Raw genomic sequence first — 21,776 nt, 5'->3', positions numbered from 1 at the left:
AGGCCCAACTTTCCCCAAAATATTATGTTTCAGCCTCTGCTGTTTATAACTACTTCCCGTGTCAAAAGACAAACTTGTTTTGTAAGGAAGTGACTTGTTTATGTGGGCATTTTAGGGTATAGTATATTAACTCAACCGTTAGATTCTTCTGTTCTGAAAAAGCAAGACCAAAGAGCTGAAAGGATCTTACAGATCATTCGGTTTACTGCGTGCATTCACATTTTACAGATGGGATAACTGATGGTCACATTGGTTGATTTGCCTTGGGTTCAGATAGCTAGTTAGTGACAGTGGTGAGTCTCGAGCTTGCAACTAATAACGGCTGGCAGTCTGACAGCTTGACATTGAGCATTCGAATTGGGATCTTTTCGGTCCAATACAAACGTCCTGCCTAACCTAAAGAGGGAGATAGTGATTCTAAATTCCAGGTGGGGAATTGCCTATCTGTCTCCAGGCTCCCAACTAGAATATCAGCATTAGGAGGGCAAGGATTTTTGTTTCATTTTCTTCCCTGTGGTATCCATGGTGCCTTGAATGGTGCTTGGTATGTTGTAGGTAGTCAATAAATATTTTTTTGAGTACATGGAAAGAAGAGGGAATCAATGAAGGCTCTAAGGAAAGATCCCAAATATGAGATAGGTTTGAATATTTATAGGTAGACATTGGCTGGATAAAAGCCATTAAGTTGGAAAGGAGGGCATATAGGGAGGCCCAGAGGGCATGTGAGGGCTGAGGTTGTTAGGATGATTTAATTTAAGCCAGGTGAAGGGTGCTGAGTGCCTACTGGGAGACAGTGACAGAAGGATGAACACACGATCGTGACTATCTTTGGAAAGCATTCTAAGGAGTTTGGGGTTTATTCTGTAGACAGTCAAGAATAAGAGAAGGTTTGTGAGCAAGGAATTGGGTTATTAGAATATAATGCTTTTTCAATATATTAGACACCAAATTATATAGTGGAATCATTAAGTTCAGAATGAGTTAGAGATGAGAGACACCAGGATTAGGCCATCCATCACATCACCCTGTTTTACTGTCTTTGTAGTGCTTCTAACGTGCTGAAATCTTGTTCACTTATCTGTTTATATATTTACCATCTGTATCCCTACTAAAACATCAGCTCAGCTTCTTGAGGGCACGAGGACCTTGCCTCTCGTATTCATAGGTTGGCCCCTGCACATAGCATAGTGCTTGGCATATCGTCCATGTTCAATAAATATCTCTTGGTTGGATTAATTAATCAGAGAAGGTTATACAGAGTAGCTGGGATTAGAGCTCAGCCATAAAGGTGATGAATAATCAGAGAGAATGGGAAAGGACATTCCAGACACAAAGATTATGAATTAAGGCAATACAGTGGAAATGAGCTTTGAAAGAATGGGGTCAGCAAGGCTATGGGCTCCAAGTGAAATTATACATTACCCTCATAACACCTATTTCAGTTTGTAAGCTGGGGGCATTCACCTCTTCATCTATTTACTGTGGGTTTCCTTCCAGTAAAGTGGGACCTCTGGAAGGGCAAGTACCACGTGTGACTCACTTCCCACGCTGTCCGCAGCGCAGTGCTTGGTACATAGTAAGCACTTAATAAATGTTTGTGAAAGGCAGGCAGGAAAGGAGGGAAGATAGAGCAATGGGTAGGTAGGTGAATAAATGGGTGGAAAGGTTGGCAATATATTGAACCATATGAAATTACTAATTTTTATCAATCAGTAGTCATCAATTATCATCTGTTGCTTATGTTTCAATTGGTAATTTCATCTTGCAGAGGCTATTCTTATCCAATGCCTAAATGTGGTAGGCTTTGAAATATCTTTTATTTGCCTGTTTTGTGTTTACTAGAAGCTGAACAGGTTTTTGATGAAGGCATCTTATTGTTGAAAGGGTAGCAAACCGTTTGACAAGAAGATGGAAAAGTAATGAAAAATTATTAATAAAACTATCATCTCAATAGTATTTGAGCTCCATGGTCTGGAATTTCACAATCTATCTACTGTTTCAGAGCATTCATTGTGTGTGCTTGCATTTAATTATTCCCAACATAAAAAAAAATATGTGAGCCGCTATGCACATACATCCAATTAAGTAGATGTCTGAATGTGGATTTTAATAACCTTGAAAATTTATTCAGTTAGACAAGAAGCCCAAGTGCTTCTCATATGTTTTATTCCTTCTTGTAACAGTGCAGGAGAGGAACTGAGCAGAATGTTCTAACCCCAATTTCATGATTAAAAAATAAAGAAATAGATCAAGTTAACTTGCAGGCTGAGCTCAGGCTAAACCAAGACCTGGTCTTAGCTATCCCTCACTGGGTAGTATGTCTGGCTGCCCGAGAAAACCTCTGGATAATTCTTTCCACAAATATTCCCCCACCACCACCACCACCATGATTACAAATAGTTTGCACATTCAGGATGGAAGGGTTTGGGGGGACCCTGGCTCTTAACGATTAACCACAATCAGGTGTTTGTACAAAGACTCACAACAGTCAGGTTCCTATCCTAACACCGCTACCTGACTACTACAGGATCTGGGCAAATAATTTCCCCTTTCTAGGTCTAACTTACACTCTGTATAGTCAAAGATCAGACCAGATGACCCTGACATTCCCTTCCAGCTTCCAGGTTGAGTGGTCAGTTAATGTCTGGGTCCTCAACTGGTTTAGGGAAGAAGGCATAATATTCAGGGAAAGAAGGGACTGGGATCTGAATATGATTCATGCAAGGAGTTCGGGGTCAAGAACCTATCCATCTGACCATCCACCTACACCCATCTGTCCATCCAAGGAGCAGATATTGTCATGACAGTGACAGGAAATTCAACACAGCATAAGATTCTTACAAGAAAATAATCTCCATCTAGGGAAAGGCTTTATGGAAGAAGAAGTGAAATGAGCATTTCGTCTGAATTTGGGGGGTTATAATAACACTGCCCCACCACTGGTATCAGACAAAGCTGATTTCGTATTCTGCATCTGCCGCTTAATAGCTGGGTAGCCTTAGGGAATTTATTTAATCTCTCTATGCCTCAATTCTCCATCTGTAAAATGAGTATATCAATAATGCCACCATCATTGGATATTTGTGATATTGTAGTTTGAGTACATTGTAAGCATTCAATTAATGTTAGCTGCTATTATTATTGCTGTTGTAGCATTAATTGCTAATCTGATTGATGAATCCCTTCCTGCTGTGTTTCGTAGATTATCAAGCTGGAGAAGAATGGCATCGGCTACCACTACATCCTTGCAAATCTGGTGAGTACAGTATACTCAGGCTCTCAGCTTATATGTCTTTGCATATTTGGGCCCTAGCTTGCTTCTGTGATCCCCGGATGATGGGAACTGCATGATTGGACAGGGCAATTCAGAGCTGCAATACTAAGTTTACCTTTTCCCCTCCACATCCACACACTATTGGTAAACCTCTAACCTTCCTTGGAAGAGACAGTCATCACAATTGCAGATTTAATGAGCTCTGCCCCTTGACAATAAGGACGAAACCACCACATCTTTGAATGATACAAGATGCTTCCACCCCACTGTTTTTGATCCTTTATTTTGACACCAGTGACAGTTTTACTGTTTATAAATAAACATTAAAATCACAATTATACTACTATTGACAAATCTTTAACTGGAAGCAGTTTTCCAGCATGAATGATATTATGTCAATTTCATTTTTTTATTCCCTTTTCTAGGTGGTATAGATTAAGCCTGTCTTTTTAAGAAATATGTTTTCATTTTAATATATTTGAAGTTCTTTTTATTGGGCATGATTATTTTCAATGTTATGAAGATTTGATTCATCAAATAATTTTTATTCATACTAAATTTTACTTAATAACAACATGCCATTATGAGTTTTCTTTTGTGACCATGATTTCTGGCAACTCTACTCTTCCTAGGTCATGTTTTGACCATACACCTTTTTTTTTTTATTATGAAGTTTGATTCTTCTGAAATTTTATCCAAAACCAAACATAATTTCATTTTGCTTTTAGTCCCATTTTTTATTTTATTTTTTTAAATGTTTTTTTTTTTTTAATTATTTTTGAGACAGAGAGAGACAGAGCATAAGCAGGGGAGGGTCAGAGAGAGAGGGAGACACGGAATACGAAGCAGGCTCCAGGCTCCGAGCTGCCAGCACAGAGCCTGACACGGGGCTCGAACTCACGAACTGTGAGATCATGACCTGAGCTGAAGACAGCCGCTTAACTGACTGAGGCACCCAGGTGCCCCGGTCCCATTTTTGAAAGAGCTTTAAGAAGATATAATTCATATACCATACTATGTGTCCATGTAAAGTATATAATTCATCGCTTTTTAGTATATTAATAGAATTATAAATCTAACTTTAAAACTTTTCACCCAAATCTAAATTTAAAACTTTTTCATCAGGGGCAGCTGGGTGGCTCAGTCGGTTGAACATCCGACTTCGGCTCAGGTCACAATCTCACGGTCTGTGAGTTCAAGCCCCGCATCAGGCTCTGTGCTGACAGCTCGGAGCCTGGAGCCTGTTTCGGATTCTGTGTCTCCCTCTCTCTCTGACCCTCCCCCATTCATGCTCTGTCTCTCTCTCAAAAAAATAAATAAATGTTAAAAAAAAAAAAACTTTTTCATCATCCCAAAAAAGAAACCCTAGACCAATTAGCACTTGCTCCCCATTGCCCTCCAAATCTCCCAGCCCTAGCCAACTAGCAATCTACTTTTTAAGTATTTGCATATTCTGGACATTGCATAGAAATGGAATCATACAGTATTTGGTCTTTTGTGACATGCTTCTTTCACTTAGCATAATGACTTCAAAGTTCATCCATATTGTAGCACATATAATACTTCACTCCTGTTCATTGCCAAATAATATTCTGTTATGTGGATATATTGCATTTTGTTTATCCATTCATGTGTTGCTAAACATTTGGATGTTTTTCACTTTTTAACTATTATGAATAATGCCACAGCTTTGTGAATTATGAATTTGAATTATGAATAAGGTACAAGTTTTTCCCTTGAGTGTATACCTAGGAGTGGAATTGCTGGGTTATATAGTAACTCTTTTTAACATCTTGAGAAACTCCAAAAATTATTTTCCAAAGTGGATTATTTCCCAAGTCAATAATAAGTTTTTATACTGATTAAAATATTTTAATCAATAACACGTTTTGCCATGTGACAGTATGAGCAATTATCTGTTTTCCCCAATGTAGTTTTTTTCTACAAAGTTCGCTTATTATCCCGGCTTGTCTTTGTAATTTTCTGTTTCTATTAAGATGTGATTTTTAACTTCTTATCTATAACAAAGTGTATCATGTTAGTTTTAGGCACATTATTTTGTATCATTTCTGTGAGTACTATTAATTATTAATGGCACAAAAGATTGCTATTTTCTAGTTATTTACGGAACAAAGGTCATTAGTAGAACAGTGGCACAGGGTCTGGCTGTAGGTAAAGGGCAAAATTGCAGAATCTAAAAATGGTGCCACAGTATCCTGCCTGAGGCTTCAGTTCTGTTATTCTTTTTTGTTTGCTTGTTTGTTTGTTTTTATTTTTTTTAATTTTTTTTCAACGTTTTTTTATTTATTTTTGGGACAGACAGAGACAGAGCATGAACGGGGGAGGGGCAGAGAGAGAGGGAGACACAGAATCGGAAACAGGCTCCAGGCTCCGAGCCATCAGCCCAGAGCCTGACGCAGGGCTCGAACTCACAGACCGTGAGATCGTGACCTGGCTGAAGTCGGACGCTTAACCGACTGCGCCACCCAGGCGCCCCTGTTTGTTTTTAAAATGTCTACTTATTTATTTTTGAGAGAGAGTGCAGGTGGGGTAGGAGCAGAAAGAGAAAGAGAGAGAGAATTTCAAGCAGGCTCTGCACTGTCAGCACAGAGCCTGATGCAGGGCTCAAAGTCATGAACCATGAAATCATGACCTGAGCTGAAATCAAGAGCCAGACAATTAACCAACTGATCCACCCAGGCGCCCCTTTTTTTCTTTCTGACCTGATCTCCATTTTCAAACAGGTCCCTGCCTAAACCTTCTTTCCCTTCAAAACTCCCTTGCCTTGGCTGCTCCAATATTTCAGACACAGGACTGGAAATAAGAAGGGCTTATTGAAATAGGTTAATTTAGACCCAGACATTAATAGCTAAATATGCTACTTTTCTCAGAGGTATTTGCATTTTAAATGGGGGTGGGCTGTCTAGAGACTTTTAAGGAACCAAGAGTCTCACCCTAAAAAAGACATTTCCAAGGATGGAATTTCTGACTTTGTAATGAAGCAAAACCTTGACATCCCTCAAATCGCAGCTCCTTAGGGCTAGAAGGGACTTTGGAAGTCATTGCCATCTAAAGCTCATTTGCTCAGAGAGAAACAGAACCAGCAAGGTGGCATGGCCAGGGGCACACAGTGGGCCAGGAATATAGCTAGGCCTACCACCAAGGTTAGCCAGCAGCATCCAAAGCCTTATGCACTACTCCAGGATGCCTCTCAGTACACAAGGTGCAGGCACCCTGCTGCTTGAGAATACACAGAACAGTGGTGCGGGCATGCATAATCACCTCTCTGGGGTAAGATAGAAATTACATATCAGTGGCCTCAGAGCCACCGAAAGACCCCAGATAATTAAGTTGCCAGCCTCCATCTGTTGCCAAGTGACCCCTTGGTCACAGCATCACCAAGTCAGCCCCTTGGGTTTCTGTATCCTTCTGATCTGGATTCTTCTTCTTCTGACCTAATGAGCTCTCAGATCCTTACAACTGCCAGCTAATAGGATGCAAATTGCATATACCATCCAAATACAAAAGACTTACATGTTCCAATAGATTAGTTGATAATTAGGCTTCAAATTACTAATTAATTCAGTTCGAAACATAGGCGAGTATGTGGTGTGTGTTTTTCTTCCTCCTTCAGAGAAATAACGCAATTTATAAGATGATAATTTTTAGAAATTCCGCCACATAATTAGCCTGCTGCTGCATGGAACTGACCCCCTCCTTCAGAGTGTTTGTGATTAGGGTGTAATTATAGAGTTAGAAACCAAGGACGCTTTTGAAAGGTTTAACAAAAGGAGGGAGCTACACTTTTATTTCACAGTTCTCTCTGCACAAGAGAAATGGAATGCATGGGCTTTAAAGCAGCCAACAGCATTTTTCTAACAGATCACTTTGGAGGGATTCAAATAGCCAGCTTGGGGGGGCTGCTGGAAGAGAGGAAGGAAGGAGACTGTGGTTAGAGAGGAGAGCTTTATGTACACGGAGTTAAAAAAAATAACATGAACCTTCCACCCCCCAACCCCCGCTTTTTGTCCAGGCACCACCATTAGCTGGCTCTGTGATCTTGGGTAACTCTCCAGCCATCAGTTTTCTGACCCATCAGATGGGAATGATAGTTCCTGATCTGCACGCTATAGTGTCATTGGAGAGATCAAAGATGATGCTGAATGTCACCATGTTTTGGAAAGTTGAACATGTTCTACATAGGTGGGAGATTCTTACCACATATACTAAATCTACCCAACTGTACATCACGTATTGTGTGTGTGTGCACACACACAGACATACACACACACACACCCACACATATGCTTATGTATTCATATTTTATATATGGTAGGATAGATGTGTATTTATATTTCTAGAGCAGTGGTATGTCCATAAAGTGTACTTGAACCTTGCAGAAATTGGAGAGCTATGCCATTATTTCTTAAAGAAGCACCTAGGCCCTGGAGCCCTCCAAAGAGCCAGGCTATCCAGTCTGGCTGGCTGTCCTCCTCCAAACCCCAGTACTGACTCCGTGTTCATTCGCTGCTCTGACACTGTGGTCAAAGCAGACATCTACCTGTCAGGGCCCTCCTGAGTTACAACTTTTGCCTTTGTGACACATCAGCAACAAATCTTAGACCAAACTAGCATTTCTCAAAACAGAGGGCCTGTGGACTCCTGCAATGCATCTGCAGAGCCAGTTTGGGAAACATTGAGCAAATACATAAATGTTTCGGTATCACTGGAATTGTAAAAATGAGTACTCACAACATGGGACAAATTGCAAAATTATTAATATTGATGATTAGAGTTTCATTGAAACAAAACAGTACATTTCAAAATGCTTATAGAGAACTAGCAGACCTCTGAGAATTTACGAAGGGTCCAGCAGACTCCAGTTTGAGAAACATTGAAGGTGCTGATTCTCTTTTCAATATGGACCATATGGTACTCCTGGGGGGTTAATAACAGTAACAGCAATTCCTCCCATTTTCAACCTGTTATGGTTTATGTGAAATTTCTTATGAATCACACTGCTGGCTCTTGAATGTCATAATACTCCTGTGGAGTAAGCAAGGTAGAATTTATCATCCACATTTTACAGATGTGGGAACTGAGGCTCAGATAGATTATGTGACTGAGCTGCAGAGGAGGAAGACAGGCACCTAGTCCATGGAGTCTGTCTGGCTCTCAGGAATCTGACAAAAACCTAGTAAGATGGGAATAAGAATAGGACAACCAGGCTAGCCTGAGGCCAACCCACTGGGAGCCACTGACCCAGAATTCCTAAAACCCCTGATGAATACACTGGCAATAACTACTATAATCCATTGAATCGCTGCACTCCAGGCGCTATGAGAAATACTTACATGTGTTATCAACTAAACCCTTACCATGGTCCTTGATAATATTATCCCCATTTTCAGATGAAGAATCTGAGGGTTCAGAAAGAGCAGGGAATTTTCAAAAGTCACAAAGTCTATAAAGTGATGGAGCTGGGGTTCCCCTCCAGGACCAAAGAGCTCTGACGTACATGTGCTTAGTACCGTGCAGTGTGGCTGCTGAAGGTGGGAAATGAAAGGAAGGAGCAAAGGTGGGGCTGGTGGTTCTTGACAAGAGGGCTTGAGTTTAAATCTTGCCTACAATTGGGGCGCCTGGGTGGCGCAGTCGGTTAAGCGTCCGACTTCAGCCAGGTCACGATCTCGCGGTCCGTGGGTTCGAGCCCCGCATCAGGCTCTGGGCTGATGGCTCAGAGCCTGGAGCCTGTTTCCGATTCTGTGTCTCCCTCTCTCTCTGCCCCTCCCCCGTTCATGCTCTGTCTCTCTCTGTCCCAAAAATAAATAAACATTGAAAAAAAAAAAAATCTTGCCTACAATAGACCTGGAAGTCAAACTCAGGCTTTCAAGCTCCTATTGGCTACCTTGTTAATTATACACTGATGGAATTTCATTTTAATTATAATTTCTAGTCCATAAGGAAGCTGAGGGAGAGACAGTGAGGTCAGGTCATCCCAGGTCTTAGTGGGATATTTGAGGATCAGCACAGCCAACCATTCCCTCCATGTGATTGCATATTAACTCTTGCAAAGTGTTAGAGTTGGAAGGTTTGGTCCATGGGGCAGTTAACCCAAGCTCCCAGCTCTGTGCTGCTATCAGTCCTGAGAAGGAAGTGTTCTTTAGTCTCCTTGTTCTCCTATGCTGAGAAATCTGACTACGCTTTCTAGACAGCCAACCTTAAGGCACTTTCTTTGGTATCTCTCTTCTGCTGTCTCAGTGCCCCACCTGGTCACATTTGGTTTCCACAGCCTCTGTTTAGACAGGTGGTACAGTGGTTGGGAAGGGTGATTTGAGGTCAAACAGTCCTACTTTTAAGTTCTGGCTTTATATTTATTAGCTGTGTGACATTAGCCAAGTTACCTAACCTTTCTGAACTTTCATTGCCTCATCTGTAAAAGAAGGAATAGTGTGATATTATCTACCTCCTCATTGGTATTATGACAATCAAGTAAGACAATATGTTATAAAGTGTGTATAGTAATATATAGCCCAAATATGCACTCAGTAAGTATTTGTAATTACCACTATAATCATCATCATCACCATCATTACCATCATCATCAGTGTAGACAAAAAGACATTTAATATCTGGGGACCATGGGCTATCTTTGAGGGGCCTCAACCCTCTCCCAGACTAAATCTCATCCACAACTATCTCACAGCTATATAAGGCCTTCCTCCCTGCTTATCTTTAAGCTCCTAGAAGAAAAAGTATGTCTACCTTGTTCACTGATGAATTCCCAGTGCCTGGCAAAGTGAGCTGCATATAACAGGTGTTCTTTAAAAATTGACCAAATGAATGAATGAGTGAAATGAAATACTGTTCAGGAAATAAACAATGTTTGTACCCACACATCACATGCATTACAGGCAAAATCCTTGAATGCAAAATGCTAAAAGAAGCAGAGAAGGAAATCTGAACATAGTTATGACTATGCAAATGAGTAGCTAAAGATGGGCCTAAGTAAGAGGGCTTTTAATCCACTTCCCATAAAGGGCCAGAATCTCCTCTACAATATCTCTAACAGAAGCCCATCCATCTGGTTCCTGCTTGAATAACACCCAGGGATGGGGAACTCACTGCCCAGAGGCAGCTCTTCCTCTTTGCAAAGGGCTCTGAAGTTTCTAAAGTCTTCCTTGAAGGGAGCCCAGTCTGCCCTATGCTACCCTCTCAGCACTTCTGTCACCGCCTGGTCTCTTGGAAGCCTTGCAGAACATGTCTACTGCCCTTCTGTAGAAGCCTGTAGAAGGCTGTAGAAGCAGCCTTCATGTGCTTGGGAGCCTACCCTGCTTGATCTTTGTGTTTGCTCCTCCAGCTTGGACACCTCTCTGTTCCCTCAGCACCTTCTTACAGTGCATGCTTCTGAAAGACGTCCAACTGATCATCGAAAGTGGACAGAGCAAGTCCTCGAGCCTAGCACTGTGCTGGGCTCATATGAGAAGCTGCTCATACAAGAGGAATCATGCAGCTTGACTTTTGTCCTGGAAGGAACAAGGCCTTATCTTCCACCTCGGTTGGCACATGTAATGAAAGTTCTAAAGAATGCGAGAGAACAATCACAATGTGGGATAGTAATGCAAGCCCCATAAATGGCCACCTGAGCCGCCAGAGCATGGCAGTCAGAGGCTAGAGAGGCTTCTGCAGGCTGTGGGGTGTTGGGGAAGGATGACAGTGGATCTGTGTAGCCAGTGGTCCTGTGAAGAACATGCCTTTGCCCTGGTTTGAAGAGTCCAAGAGAGCTAGGACTGAAGGGTCCCTAGGAGCTCATCTCAGCCAGCCCTTCATTTTACAAATGGCACTTTAGGCCCAGAGAAGGGAAGTGACCTGCTTGAGGTCACAGAGAAGTTAAAAAACAGAGCTGGACTGGGATTTGGAGGAATCATTTGCTCTGTTCTTTATGCTTTATTCACCCCACTGTGGCCTTTTAGTTTCCACAGTGTGTGTGCGTGTGTGTGTGGTGTGTAAGAGAAAGAAACATGGAGACCAAGAAAGAGACTCAGAAGCATTCTCTCCTGCCCCCCTGCGTCCCTGTCAGAGTCTCTCTTCACTGATGGGACCTTCTGCACCTTCCCCATTTCCCTTCCCCACAGGCTTCCCTCCCTCCCGCTGCCTACACCTCACTCTCTTGTAACAGTGAGAACACAAGGGTACTTCATGATCATCACGGCTGACATTGCAGAGGCCTCTGATCCCAGATCCCAAAGGATCCTCATTTGCCATGTGGTCCAAGCATTCCATCAGGCAAGGCCTAGTCTGTTACTCTTCACACTCATACCTCATGGTCTAGAATAATCCACTCTAGAGACCGTTGAGAGTTTCTGTGTCCCTCCAAGAAAGGTGGATTGTATTCCCACTTTATGAGTCAGAAAAAAGAGGTTCAAGTTGCCAAAGGAACTTTTCCAAGGTTATGTGGCTAATGCTGGAATTTGAACTCAGATCTCTCTAATTCTAAAGATTAGGCGTTCTAATCTCTTCCCAAATCAGAGAAACCTTTGCAACTCTTAGGCCTGGTACTATGATTGAGCAAAACTGAGAAATAAACTCCTTTCCTCCTGAAACTGGGTTTGAATTTTGGCTCACCCACTTACTAGCTGTGTGATCTTGAGCAAGTCCCTTCACCTCTCTGTACCTCAGTTTCCTCATCTGTAGGTGAGAATATGAATACATACCTCACAAGATAATGATAAAATGAGCTACTTTGTGTCAAGTTTTAGAACCGTGAGTGTAGCAGAAGCCTGGGGTCTCATCCCAACTCTGCAACTGATCCATTATCACTTACAAAATATCTTTGTTTTTGAGGGTCTCAATTTGTTGAAGATTTGATACAGTGTTTTCAAAAGGAATAATTGCCAAGAGGACCTTTGCAGGTGTGTAAATTATGGTGCTAGCTTCCCTGCCTCTCTCTGCTGTCCAGAGATATGAAAACAAAATCCCCAAGCCACGTGGGCTCCCTTCAGCATAAGCAGGACACTGCTTCGTTAATCTCAAGCACTCAGGGTTTGCAGCCTTTGCTCTTACAAACACCTTGGCTGATTTGAAACAGCCCTTTCCATGCTGAGTTAACAAACTATTCCAGATATGCAAGACAGCGTTGGCAACTGCTCTTTCAGAGCATGCCCCCACTAGCCTAGAAGCAGAAGGGACAGATGTCTCAAAACCAATTATGGCAGGAGGTTGGGGTAATGTGTAACTAGAAGGGTTCAGTCCTTACTTCTTACTTGTACCTCTTTTTAAGACAGAAAAGCAGAGAATATAATGGAAGGAACATGGAGCCCCATGAGCTAGGGGGCTAGGTGAGTACTTACTATGTGCCAGGCATCATTCTAAGAATTTAACATATGTTAATGTAGTTTATCCTCACCACAGTCATATGACATAGATATTATAACAATCCATATTTTTGCAGTGAAGGATCCCGAGGCACAGAAAGGTGAAATAGCTTGCCTGAAGTCGCAAAGCTAGGAGGTAAAAGAACTGAGATTCCAATCCAGGCTGATGTGTGACATATGTTCCCTTTGATTCACTGCCCTTTGTGGCTCTGAATCTGAACCTCGGAACATGCATATCTTCTCCTTAGAGGGTTATTCCCTGCACTTTTCACCCGACCAAAGCCTCCTCTTTCAGGCTTCATTGCTTCCACTGAGAAGCCTTCCCTGAGCTCCAAGGTCAGGTTTTGGTTCATATATTTTGCTCTACAATTACTTGGGTAATATTGGCCTTTCTTATGAAACCTTAAGTAATCTGAAAGCAAGGATCACACCTGTGATTTTCTGCTGCACCCCTTTGTCCAGTATGTGCTTTTCAGTATCAAGTACTAACAGATGAAGGAGAACATGAATGAGCAACTAGAATATTCCTTTCCCCATTCCCAGTAGATTTCAAATTTCTCGTATGTTTGGCCTTTCATTCATTTTTCACCAAGAATTCAATAGATACCTACTGTATTGAGACCTCATAAGTGCTTAAGATGGCATTTTGTCAAAAAGTGGGATTTCTGCAGTCTTTGCCTAATCGTCCCTGGACAGAAAGGCTGTGATCAATATAAAAGGAAGATGTTGGTTTAAAGCCCGCCAAGAGGGGCGCCTGGGTGGCGCAGTCGGTTAAGCGTCCGACTTCAGCCAGGTCACGATCTCGCGGTCTGGGAGTTCGAGCCCCGCGTCAGGCTCTGGGCTGATGGCTCAGAGCCTGGAACCTGTTTCCGATTCTGTGTCTCCCTCTCTCTCTGCTCCTCCCCCGTTCATGCTCTGTCTCTCTCTGTCCCCAAAATAAATAAACGTTGAAGGAAAATAAATAAATAAATAAATAAAGCCCGCCAAGAATTCCAGGCCTCACACTAAGCTGAATTTTGTATGGACCTTTGGCCCTTGTTCTGAAGTGGCCCTGGCCAGCTGTCACCTCTGACTGCAGCCAGCTAGAACACAGGTAACATAACGGGATGTTCTGGCATTCTAACCAGTACCAGGTCTGAGGATACACGGCTTCACCCATACATCAGCAGCCCAGCCTGGGGGCCCCTGACCTTCTGCCACAAAGTGGCAGCATTTTATCCTAAACCCCTGGACTGAGAGAAGTTGGTCTGTGAGGCCTTGACTTTGACAATGCTTTGTCAACAATGGACACCTGCCTGGGAAATAGGTCTATTTGTGCATTGGCAGATATCCGAACAGACGGGTACCTGCCTCCCTGGTTTCAAATGCACTTGGATCAGTTAACACTAGTGGGTTTTTTATTTTTTTTTCCAATACAGACAGTATTTTAGCTGATTTGAACACAGCTACAATGTCTTATTGACATCGCAGGAAGCAGATATGCATGCATGTTACCTGGGATTATGTAGGGTGAAGACACATTAAAGTTTTGGTTCGTTAAAGTGACTGAAATAGGAAAATGTGACGGCCTTATGCAGAGACATGGTGATTTGAGGACACAACTGAGTCCTCAGCTCAGGAATATTCTATGACTTCACATATATCCATATTCATGTGCACACACCTATGTGATCACAGAATTATAGATCAAAGCTGGAAGAGCCCTTAAGAGAAAAATCAACTTACTCCCTTAGGAGAAATCAACTGGCTCAGAAGTTTCCAAACTTTTTAGTTAAAAGCTCTATTTTCAAATGAAATCTTGGGAAGAACCCCAGCATGTAAAACAGATAAAAAACAGAGCTGCTTTGGTGGTAGAGGGAAGGTGGAGATCTAGGACCCCATTCTTCCGCCTTCCCCCCCTCCCCCCCAGGCCAACAGGCCTGCAACCTGGGAACACAATTTGAATGACCATGGGTCTAGACAATGCCCTTCTACTGCAGATCAATAAACTACTGCTGGGAGAGGTTGAGACCATTGCCCAAGGGCAAGCAACTCCTTAGGTTCAAAGACAGAATTTCTGTGGTTGTCCCTAAAACTGTCTTCCTGACAATTCTTATTTATGACCTAGTTCAGAATACATATGTATACTACATGGAAAAAGTCCATGAAAAGCCCTCTTTGGTCCAAAGGATAAAAGCTGAGATTCATATAAGAATTGTGAAAATGGTGAACAAAGATATTTGCTCTCTCTTCCTGGATTCCTCAGTGTGAATTAGGCAGTCCTCATGCTCCAGGTGCTTGCTGCGGATAGAGTAAGGACCAAGGCCCCTGCCTCCTGGGAGCCCCACAGTCTCTTAGTGCAGGTCAGAAGGAGGACCGCAGTCTCAGAGAGACAGGACAGGCCTCAGAGAGAGAGAAACAAAGAGATGTGGTTCACATTCCAAGTAGCAGTGCATATTAAAGGAGCTGGAGGCACATGTCTTGGTCTCCTGGAAACCTGCTAATTCCTTCCTAGTGTAAAGATACAGGCCATTCCAGGTGCTTCCTTGCAGGACAGGTGGTGAATGAGTCAGAGTGACAGTACTAGTGGTTAGGAGGCCGAATGTACAGTGCTTAGAAAACAAACTCGAGTCTTGTCACTTGCTGTGACTGTGGTCTCCGCCCCTCACTAGCTGTGCTATATTGGGCAGATACTACTCCGTTCATTTAAGCCTGTTTCCTGACTTGCAAGATGGGAATGATAATAGTACTTGCTTCACAAGGTTGTTGTAAGGATTAAATGAGATAATACAAATAAAGCCCTTAGCACGCTGCCCCCTACGTAGTAGGCTGGATACATCCTAGACACTATGGCAGTTGTCATTGTATCTTAGCCAAAGTCTGCCTGTCCCGACTTCTGCCTATTCATAGGTGCCGGCTTGCTTTCCAGAGTCTCAGAGAACAAATCCCCCACCTCGTCCCCATGACAGCCCTTCTGGGATTTCAGTACATCCTCCACTTACCCTCTCAGTTTTCCATTATTTCTCAGGTTGATTATCCCCACTTTTCAGGCATTTCTAATGTAACAAGACTTTTCAAACTGCACTTGCCTGTAACCATCCTCTCTCTGCAGCTGTCATCTAAGAATCTATCTGACAAGTGGGGGAAACTTGGCATGTTCAACTTGTGCCCTTCTAAGTATAAACTAAAAGTTCTTCGATTTATTCCCATGTTACCTCTTCTAGATCTCAAGGGGGGTGCGACGAGGCAGCCCTCTTCCTGGTGTCCAGGCTTGTTTAATAAACCTTCTTCCTGGCCCCTTTAACAACGCTGGATGCCCCCTCTTCTTTCTGATGGGTGTGGCGTCCACACAAGCTGGATGATGAGGGCTGAACAGCTTGACATGACCCCTTGAAAGAATCCCAGAGAAAAAGGAAATCTGGCTTTGAAGATACTGCTTTTGATCCTCCGCCAGCAGCGGTCCCATACACCTGCCTCCTGTTCTCTCCGGAGTCTTGCCTGGCCCACTGCCTGGTTTTGAAGCAGTTCTAACAACACCTAACTTCTTTTGAGGCTGTGATAATGATGATGGTGAATGTGGTGATAACAGCTAACGTTCATTAAGCACTTACTATGTGCCAGACACAGTTCTAAGTGCTTCAATGTATTCTTTTAAATCTTACAACAATTCCACGCTGTAGGTGCCATTATAGCTATATTTTGAAGACCAGAGAACTGAGCCTCAGAGAGGTTAAATAACCAGTAAGCCGCATAATCGGTTCTTTTGTTTCCAGCCACACGTGATAATTAATAGTCATAATGATAGCCCAGAGCCTCTTCATGATCCTTAAACCATTTTCTAAATCTTCACAGCTACATGAAAGCGTATCCAATGTAGTCATAGTGTTAAACATCTCTTTAGGATATCATAATTATTTGAAATGCCTTTTCCTTCTAATCCTTTGAAAATTATAATTGACATAAGATAGAAGGAATGCCTGAGTTAACTACCTTACTTAATTGAGCACTTTTACTCCCAGTCTATTCGAACAGCTGGTCATTATTGTATTGCTCCTACAGTGACATAAAAGGAGTCAGATCCCAACCCCAGCTAATCCCCTAACCCACCATACAGCCTTAGGCCACTCATGCCCCCGCCCCCCCCTTTTCACTTTCCCCATCTGTACAATGACGGGTTAAGTCTCATCTCTGACATCTTTGCTTCAGGCATCAGGAAACTGTGGTCTATGGGTCAGATCCAGCTGTCCCCTCATTTTTTTTTTTTTTTTTTGGCTCATGAGCTAAGAATGGTTTTTACATTTTTAAATTATTGGAAAAAAATGAAAAGAATGATATTTCATGACTTGTGAAAATTATATGAAATTCAAATTACAGTGTCCATAAATACATTTTGTTGGGACACAGCCATGCTCATTCATTTACTATTGTCTATGGCTGCTTTCATGCTATAATGGCACAGTTGAATAATTACAGCAGAAACCATATGGCCTGCAAAGACAAAAATATTCACAATCTGGCCCTTTACAGAAAATATTTGCCGACCCCTGGTCTGGATGTAGGGTAGGTGGGCACTAATAGACTTTAGGTAAATCAGAGGCTTGGGAAACATCTAACCAACCTTCAGAGGTTGGTGTCAAGGAGAGAAAACTAGAGTGTTCTCCCACAGATATTCCTTTAAGATAGAAAGCTGTCCTGGAAGGCCTGTCTTTGGCAGGGTCAGTCACTTATTCGGGGCTATTCGCTGTGTCATCCACACTGTCTGAGGTCCTTTGCCCCTCTTTGGGACATTCTCTAAACACCCTCCTAAAGCCAAGCTCATGTGTTCCTTCACCAGCAAGAAAATGCAACATACTGATAAAGAAGACAGATTTTATGGGTGGACCATGGATTGAATTGTTGCTTGCTGTGTGATCTCAGAGTTTCTAGAAGTCTCTGAACCACAGCTCTTCAACATAAATTGGGATGGATACTCACTCAACTCATTTATGCAAATAAGCATCTGGTGCCTCCTGTGCATGTTCACCTCTCAGGGTTGTTTGAGGGATAAAATAAAATTATCTATATAAAGCATTTAACAGAATGCCTGGCTCAGGATAAGAACTTGGGAAATGTTTAAAATAAATCTAGGGGTGCCTGTTGACTAATTATTTCATTTTTCATTTTTAAATGACAGTAATCTTATCATTCTCAGAACGTTGTTGAGATGAAGTTATATAATTCAAATGAAATGGAACTTTGGCCATTATTGCTATTTTTATTATTCTTATGAGCAATGCTTCCGAAGCTGTGTTTCAGTAGAGCATTTAATAGGGCCAGCATTCTTTTTTCCAGACCAGGAGATAACAAATTAAGCAGGGCTCCCTTCACACATCATAACAAAGATTCAATAAATGCAACAATTTATCTTCCCTGTTCTGCCACTGCCACCCCCTCCCCCACTTTCTAGGGACTAACAGAGGACTTCTAAGCATCAAGGCACATCAGAACTATCTGAAGAGCTATATTTTTAATAGGATAAATAGGAACCATATTCACATAGTAAAAAAAAAAAAAATATATATATATATATATACATGTATATACACATATATACATATATATATAGACAGGTTTATTTTATATATATGTATATACACATATATATACACACACACACACACACACACACACACACACACATACATACATTACAGCAGGGTATAAAATAAAAAGCAAATGCTTGCTTTCTCCAATCTCAAACTTCTTAAAAATAACTATCTTAAACCTTTTCTGTGTTCAGTGATTCTGACGGTTTCCTCTACATTTCTACATACTAGGTCTAGGTCTCTTTCTCTTGCTTGATCAGTTTTAATTCCAGCCCTGAGTCTCCATTAGAAAGATGATGATGAACCATCTCCTACCAATCCCTACATCCAGACCTCAGTGTTTGTTGGTTGTGCTATCATTTGGCAGTCTTCTTGATTTTTAATCTGCCAGCATTAGAGCTTTATAAAAATGCAGGTGTCCATTGCTTACCAGGGCCACTGAATGACAACTCTTAGGAATGACTATTTTGCAAGAGCTCTTTAAGATACTCTGATGCATCCCTCAAGTTAAAGACCTCTCTCCCAACAGCCTGTAGTACATCAGCCAGGTGATCTGCACTTGAACCAAGATAGTAGGCAGAGCATCCGTCTCATGTTACTCTTTCGTCAGTCACATGTGGGACAGTGTGAAGTGCCAGAGAAGTGCAGATACGGCACACAGGAGAAAAGTAACATAACGGCTCCAAGAGCTCACTGGTCACAAAGCCGTATTTTAGATGAGAAACAGAGTCACTCTATAAAGAGCAGCAGCTGATACAGCTCAGCGCGGACAGCGGAAGGAGTCTGGGTTCAGGATACCTGGGTTCTCATACCATATAACTGGAAGCATCTTGTACATTTACTTCATTTTTATCCGAGTCACAGTGTACACATCAATAGACTCAGTACTTGGGGGAATGTTCTAAAATAGGAAAAAATGGCTCAGAATAGTAATAATTAAACTTCATAGTTTAAATCTTTAATAAAATATCATTAGCAATGTTGCATCCTTACACATGTTGTATAATTAGTAGCACAGATAAAGCAGATAAAGGAAAATATTCTAAATATCAGATGTTACTCCTCCATGGTCTTTTTTATTTTAATAAAATGACAAGGAAAATTAGAAAATGATTAATTAAACCTTGTTTAATGAGCATGCTCCAGGGAATAGAAAGAGTGAGTTGAACTTTGCAGTTAACTGGTGGGCAGACAGTTAACATGTTTATTTCCCCTTCTCAGTCAAGAACACTTATGTAGGGGCACCTGGGTGGCTCAGTCCATTAAGTGTCCAACTTTGGCCCAGGTCATGATCTCATGGTTTGTGAGTTTGAGCTCCACATCAGGCTCTGCACTGATAACGAGGAGCCTGCTTGGGATTCTCTCTCAGTCTTTCTCACTCTTCCTTCCCCCCATCTCACTCTCTCTCTCTCTCCAAATAAATAAACTTAAAAAAAAAAAAAACACCATATATACTGGCAGAGTCTATTTACTTGCATTATAGAGAAATCAAACCTAGTCCCTATAAGAGACTTATTTCTCCGTGATGAAGGACAATGTAGGGATTCCATATTACCATTCCAGCATGAGATCTTACAGAGGGAAAATGCCAGCTATTAGATGAATGTGCATTGACCACAAGTCATTCCCTTAGTTGTTTTTACCTAATATCACAGATAGGAATTTGTTTTATGATCCTTTGTGCAATCCTTCCCAGGGGAGCACAAAGAGTTCCGTTAGAGGATCCAATCAGTTTGATTAGACGTAACCGAGGTTTGGCTCTAGTAAGTAACCTTGCAGTCAGAAATTGTGGTGATGAAATTGAGTGACATTTATGTTTGAATAAACTCTGCCATTTCCTGTGGCCCCCATTATGTTCAAGATGAGGGCAGTGAGTATAAAATGCCTGGGGGCTGGTTACAGATTTTCAAGTGACAGAATAGGACTGCGGGAGATAATTTCCATTTCAGTCTCTGGATGGTTAGTTTATGAACAAGATGTTCTTTTTAAAGTTCTCTAAAAATTAAGAGAAATTTCTCAACTGTGCATTAGCTTTTAACCAGTGTGGGATTTCTCTTAGGTGGTATAATGTCTTCAAAAACATATTCTGATTCCATCTGTACTAACAACTTACTAGAAACATTGTGCAAATCAGTAGGCCTCTGTGGAAGTCTATCAACTGTGGCTACGGGAAAAGTCAACCTGAGCTGCTCTTTTCAACCAATTAAAACCATCCACTGGCATTTTCGGCCGGCTTATCATATTTCTCCTGCCTAATTAGCATTCTTGCTTGAGCATGTCTCTGGGTTTTATTCATTCACACAGCAAATATGTACTAAGCACCTACTCTGTACCAGGCATTGCTCTAGATGCTAGGCTCTAGGACACATCAATGAGAAAAAACAGAAAAGTTCCCTGTGCTCATGGAGGTGATATTCCAATGGGAGGAGGAAGACAAGGGACCACAGGAACCAAAGAGATGGTCTCAGATGGTTATAAACACTCCTGAGGTAACTCAACAGGGCACTGAGAAGGAAATGACTGGACTGGGTGGTAGAGTGATTTATTGGTTTCTTCTAGAAGCAGGACTTAAGACAAAGATTCAATTATAAGTGGTTTATTTCGGTGCCAATTAGGGAATCTGAAAAGTAAGGTAGGCACAGGATAGCAGCCAATAAAAGTACACAATCCCTTAAGGGACCTCTAGACATTGGTGTAGAATGTACCTCAGGATTACATACCCCCTCCCCCCACCCCCACCAGGACAGGATCCTGGAGTACTTATCAACTAACTCTCCATCTTTCATTGGTTGAGTGCTGCTCTGGGTGTGTTTATTCCCCAACACATCTGGCTTAACCTGCACAAGGGTGAAGCAATAGATATTTGCAGTTAGTATAGAAAGTCAAATATCAGTATATTAAGGGGGAATGGAATTGAGCAGGGTACTTCTGACAGTGTCTACCACAGAGTAGGAATTGGATCTTTAGATAAGAGGCCAGGAGGGGTTCCTGGGTAGCTCAGTTGGTTAGGCAACCAACTTTGGCTCAGATCGTGATCTCGAAGTTTGTGAGATTGAGCCCCGCGTCAGGCTCTGTGCTAACAGCTCAGAGCCTGGACCCTGCTTCGGATTCTGTGTCTCCCCCTCTCTCTTCCCCTCCCCTGCTCATGCTGTGTCTCTCTGTCTCTCAATAATAAATAAACGTTAAAAAAAATTTTTAGAAAAGGGGCCAGGAAAGAACTCTCTGAAGACACTGCATGGTGACTAAGATCCTAAAGACGGAAAGGAGCCAGCCAGAGAAAGCACACTTTGAGGCAGAGAATACCTAGGACAAAGGCTCTGAGTGGAACTGATCTTGGGTTATTTATAAAATACAGATAATAAACATTAGAACTTGAGAGGCACTTGAAAGGAGGGGGAGTATCTTTGAGTAATGAAGTTGTTTATGTCCAGAGGTTTTAAATAAGGAACTAGACTGGGGCATCTGGGTGGCTCAGTCATTTAAGAGTCTTTTTAAAATTTATTTAAATTTTTTTAAAATGTTTATTCATTTTTGAAAGACAGAGACAGAGCACAAGCAGGGGTGGGG

The 21,776-nt window shown here is 41.9% G+C and overlaps 1 protein-coding gene across 4 annotated transcripts in view; it reads left to right on the top strand.

Annotated features, from left to right (window-relative positions):
* The window catches only part of GRIA1 (glutamate ionotropic receptor AMPA type subunit 1), a 304,474-nt gene that overhangs the window by 164,481 nt on the left and 118,217 nt on the right, over positions 1 to 21,776 (top strand). For all 4 annotated transcript variants that reach the window (XM_047073505.1, XM_047073496.1, XM_047073479.1 and 1 more), the window contains one exon: positions 3,203 to 3,256. In XM_047073505.1, coding sequence (XP_046929461.1) covers positions 3,203 to 3,256 — 54 coding nt within the window. The remainder of the gene's footprint in view (positions 1 to 3,202; positions 3,257 to 21,776) is intronic.

Source organism: Lynx rufus, unplaced genomic scaffold (genome assembly GCF_022079265.1).
Source record: "Lynx rufus isolate CCGP_SWC_20201006 ecotype Redwood Valley unplaced genomic scaffold, mLynRuf1.p SCAF_1, whole genome shotgun sequence".
Classification (NCBI taxonomy): Eukaryota; Metazoa; Chordata; class Mammalia; order Carnivora; family Felidae; genus Lynx; species Lynx rufus.
Note: the sequence above shows the minus strand (reverse complement) of the source record. Positions and strands in the feature narration are given on the sequence as shown.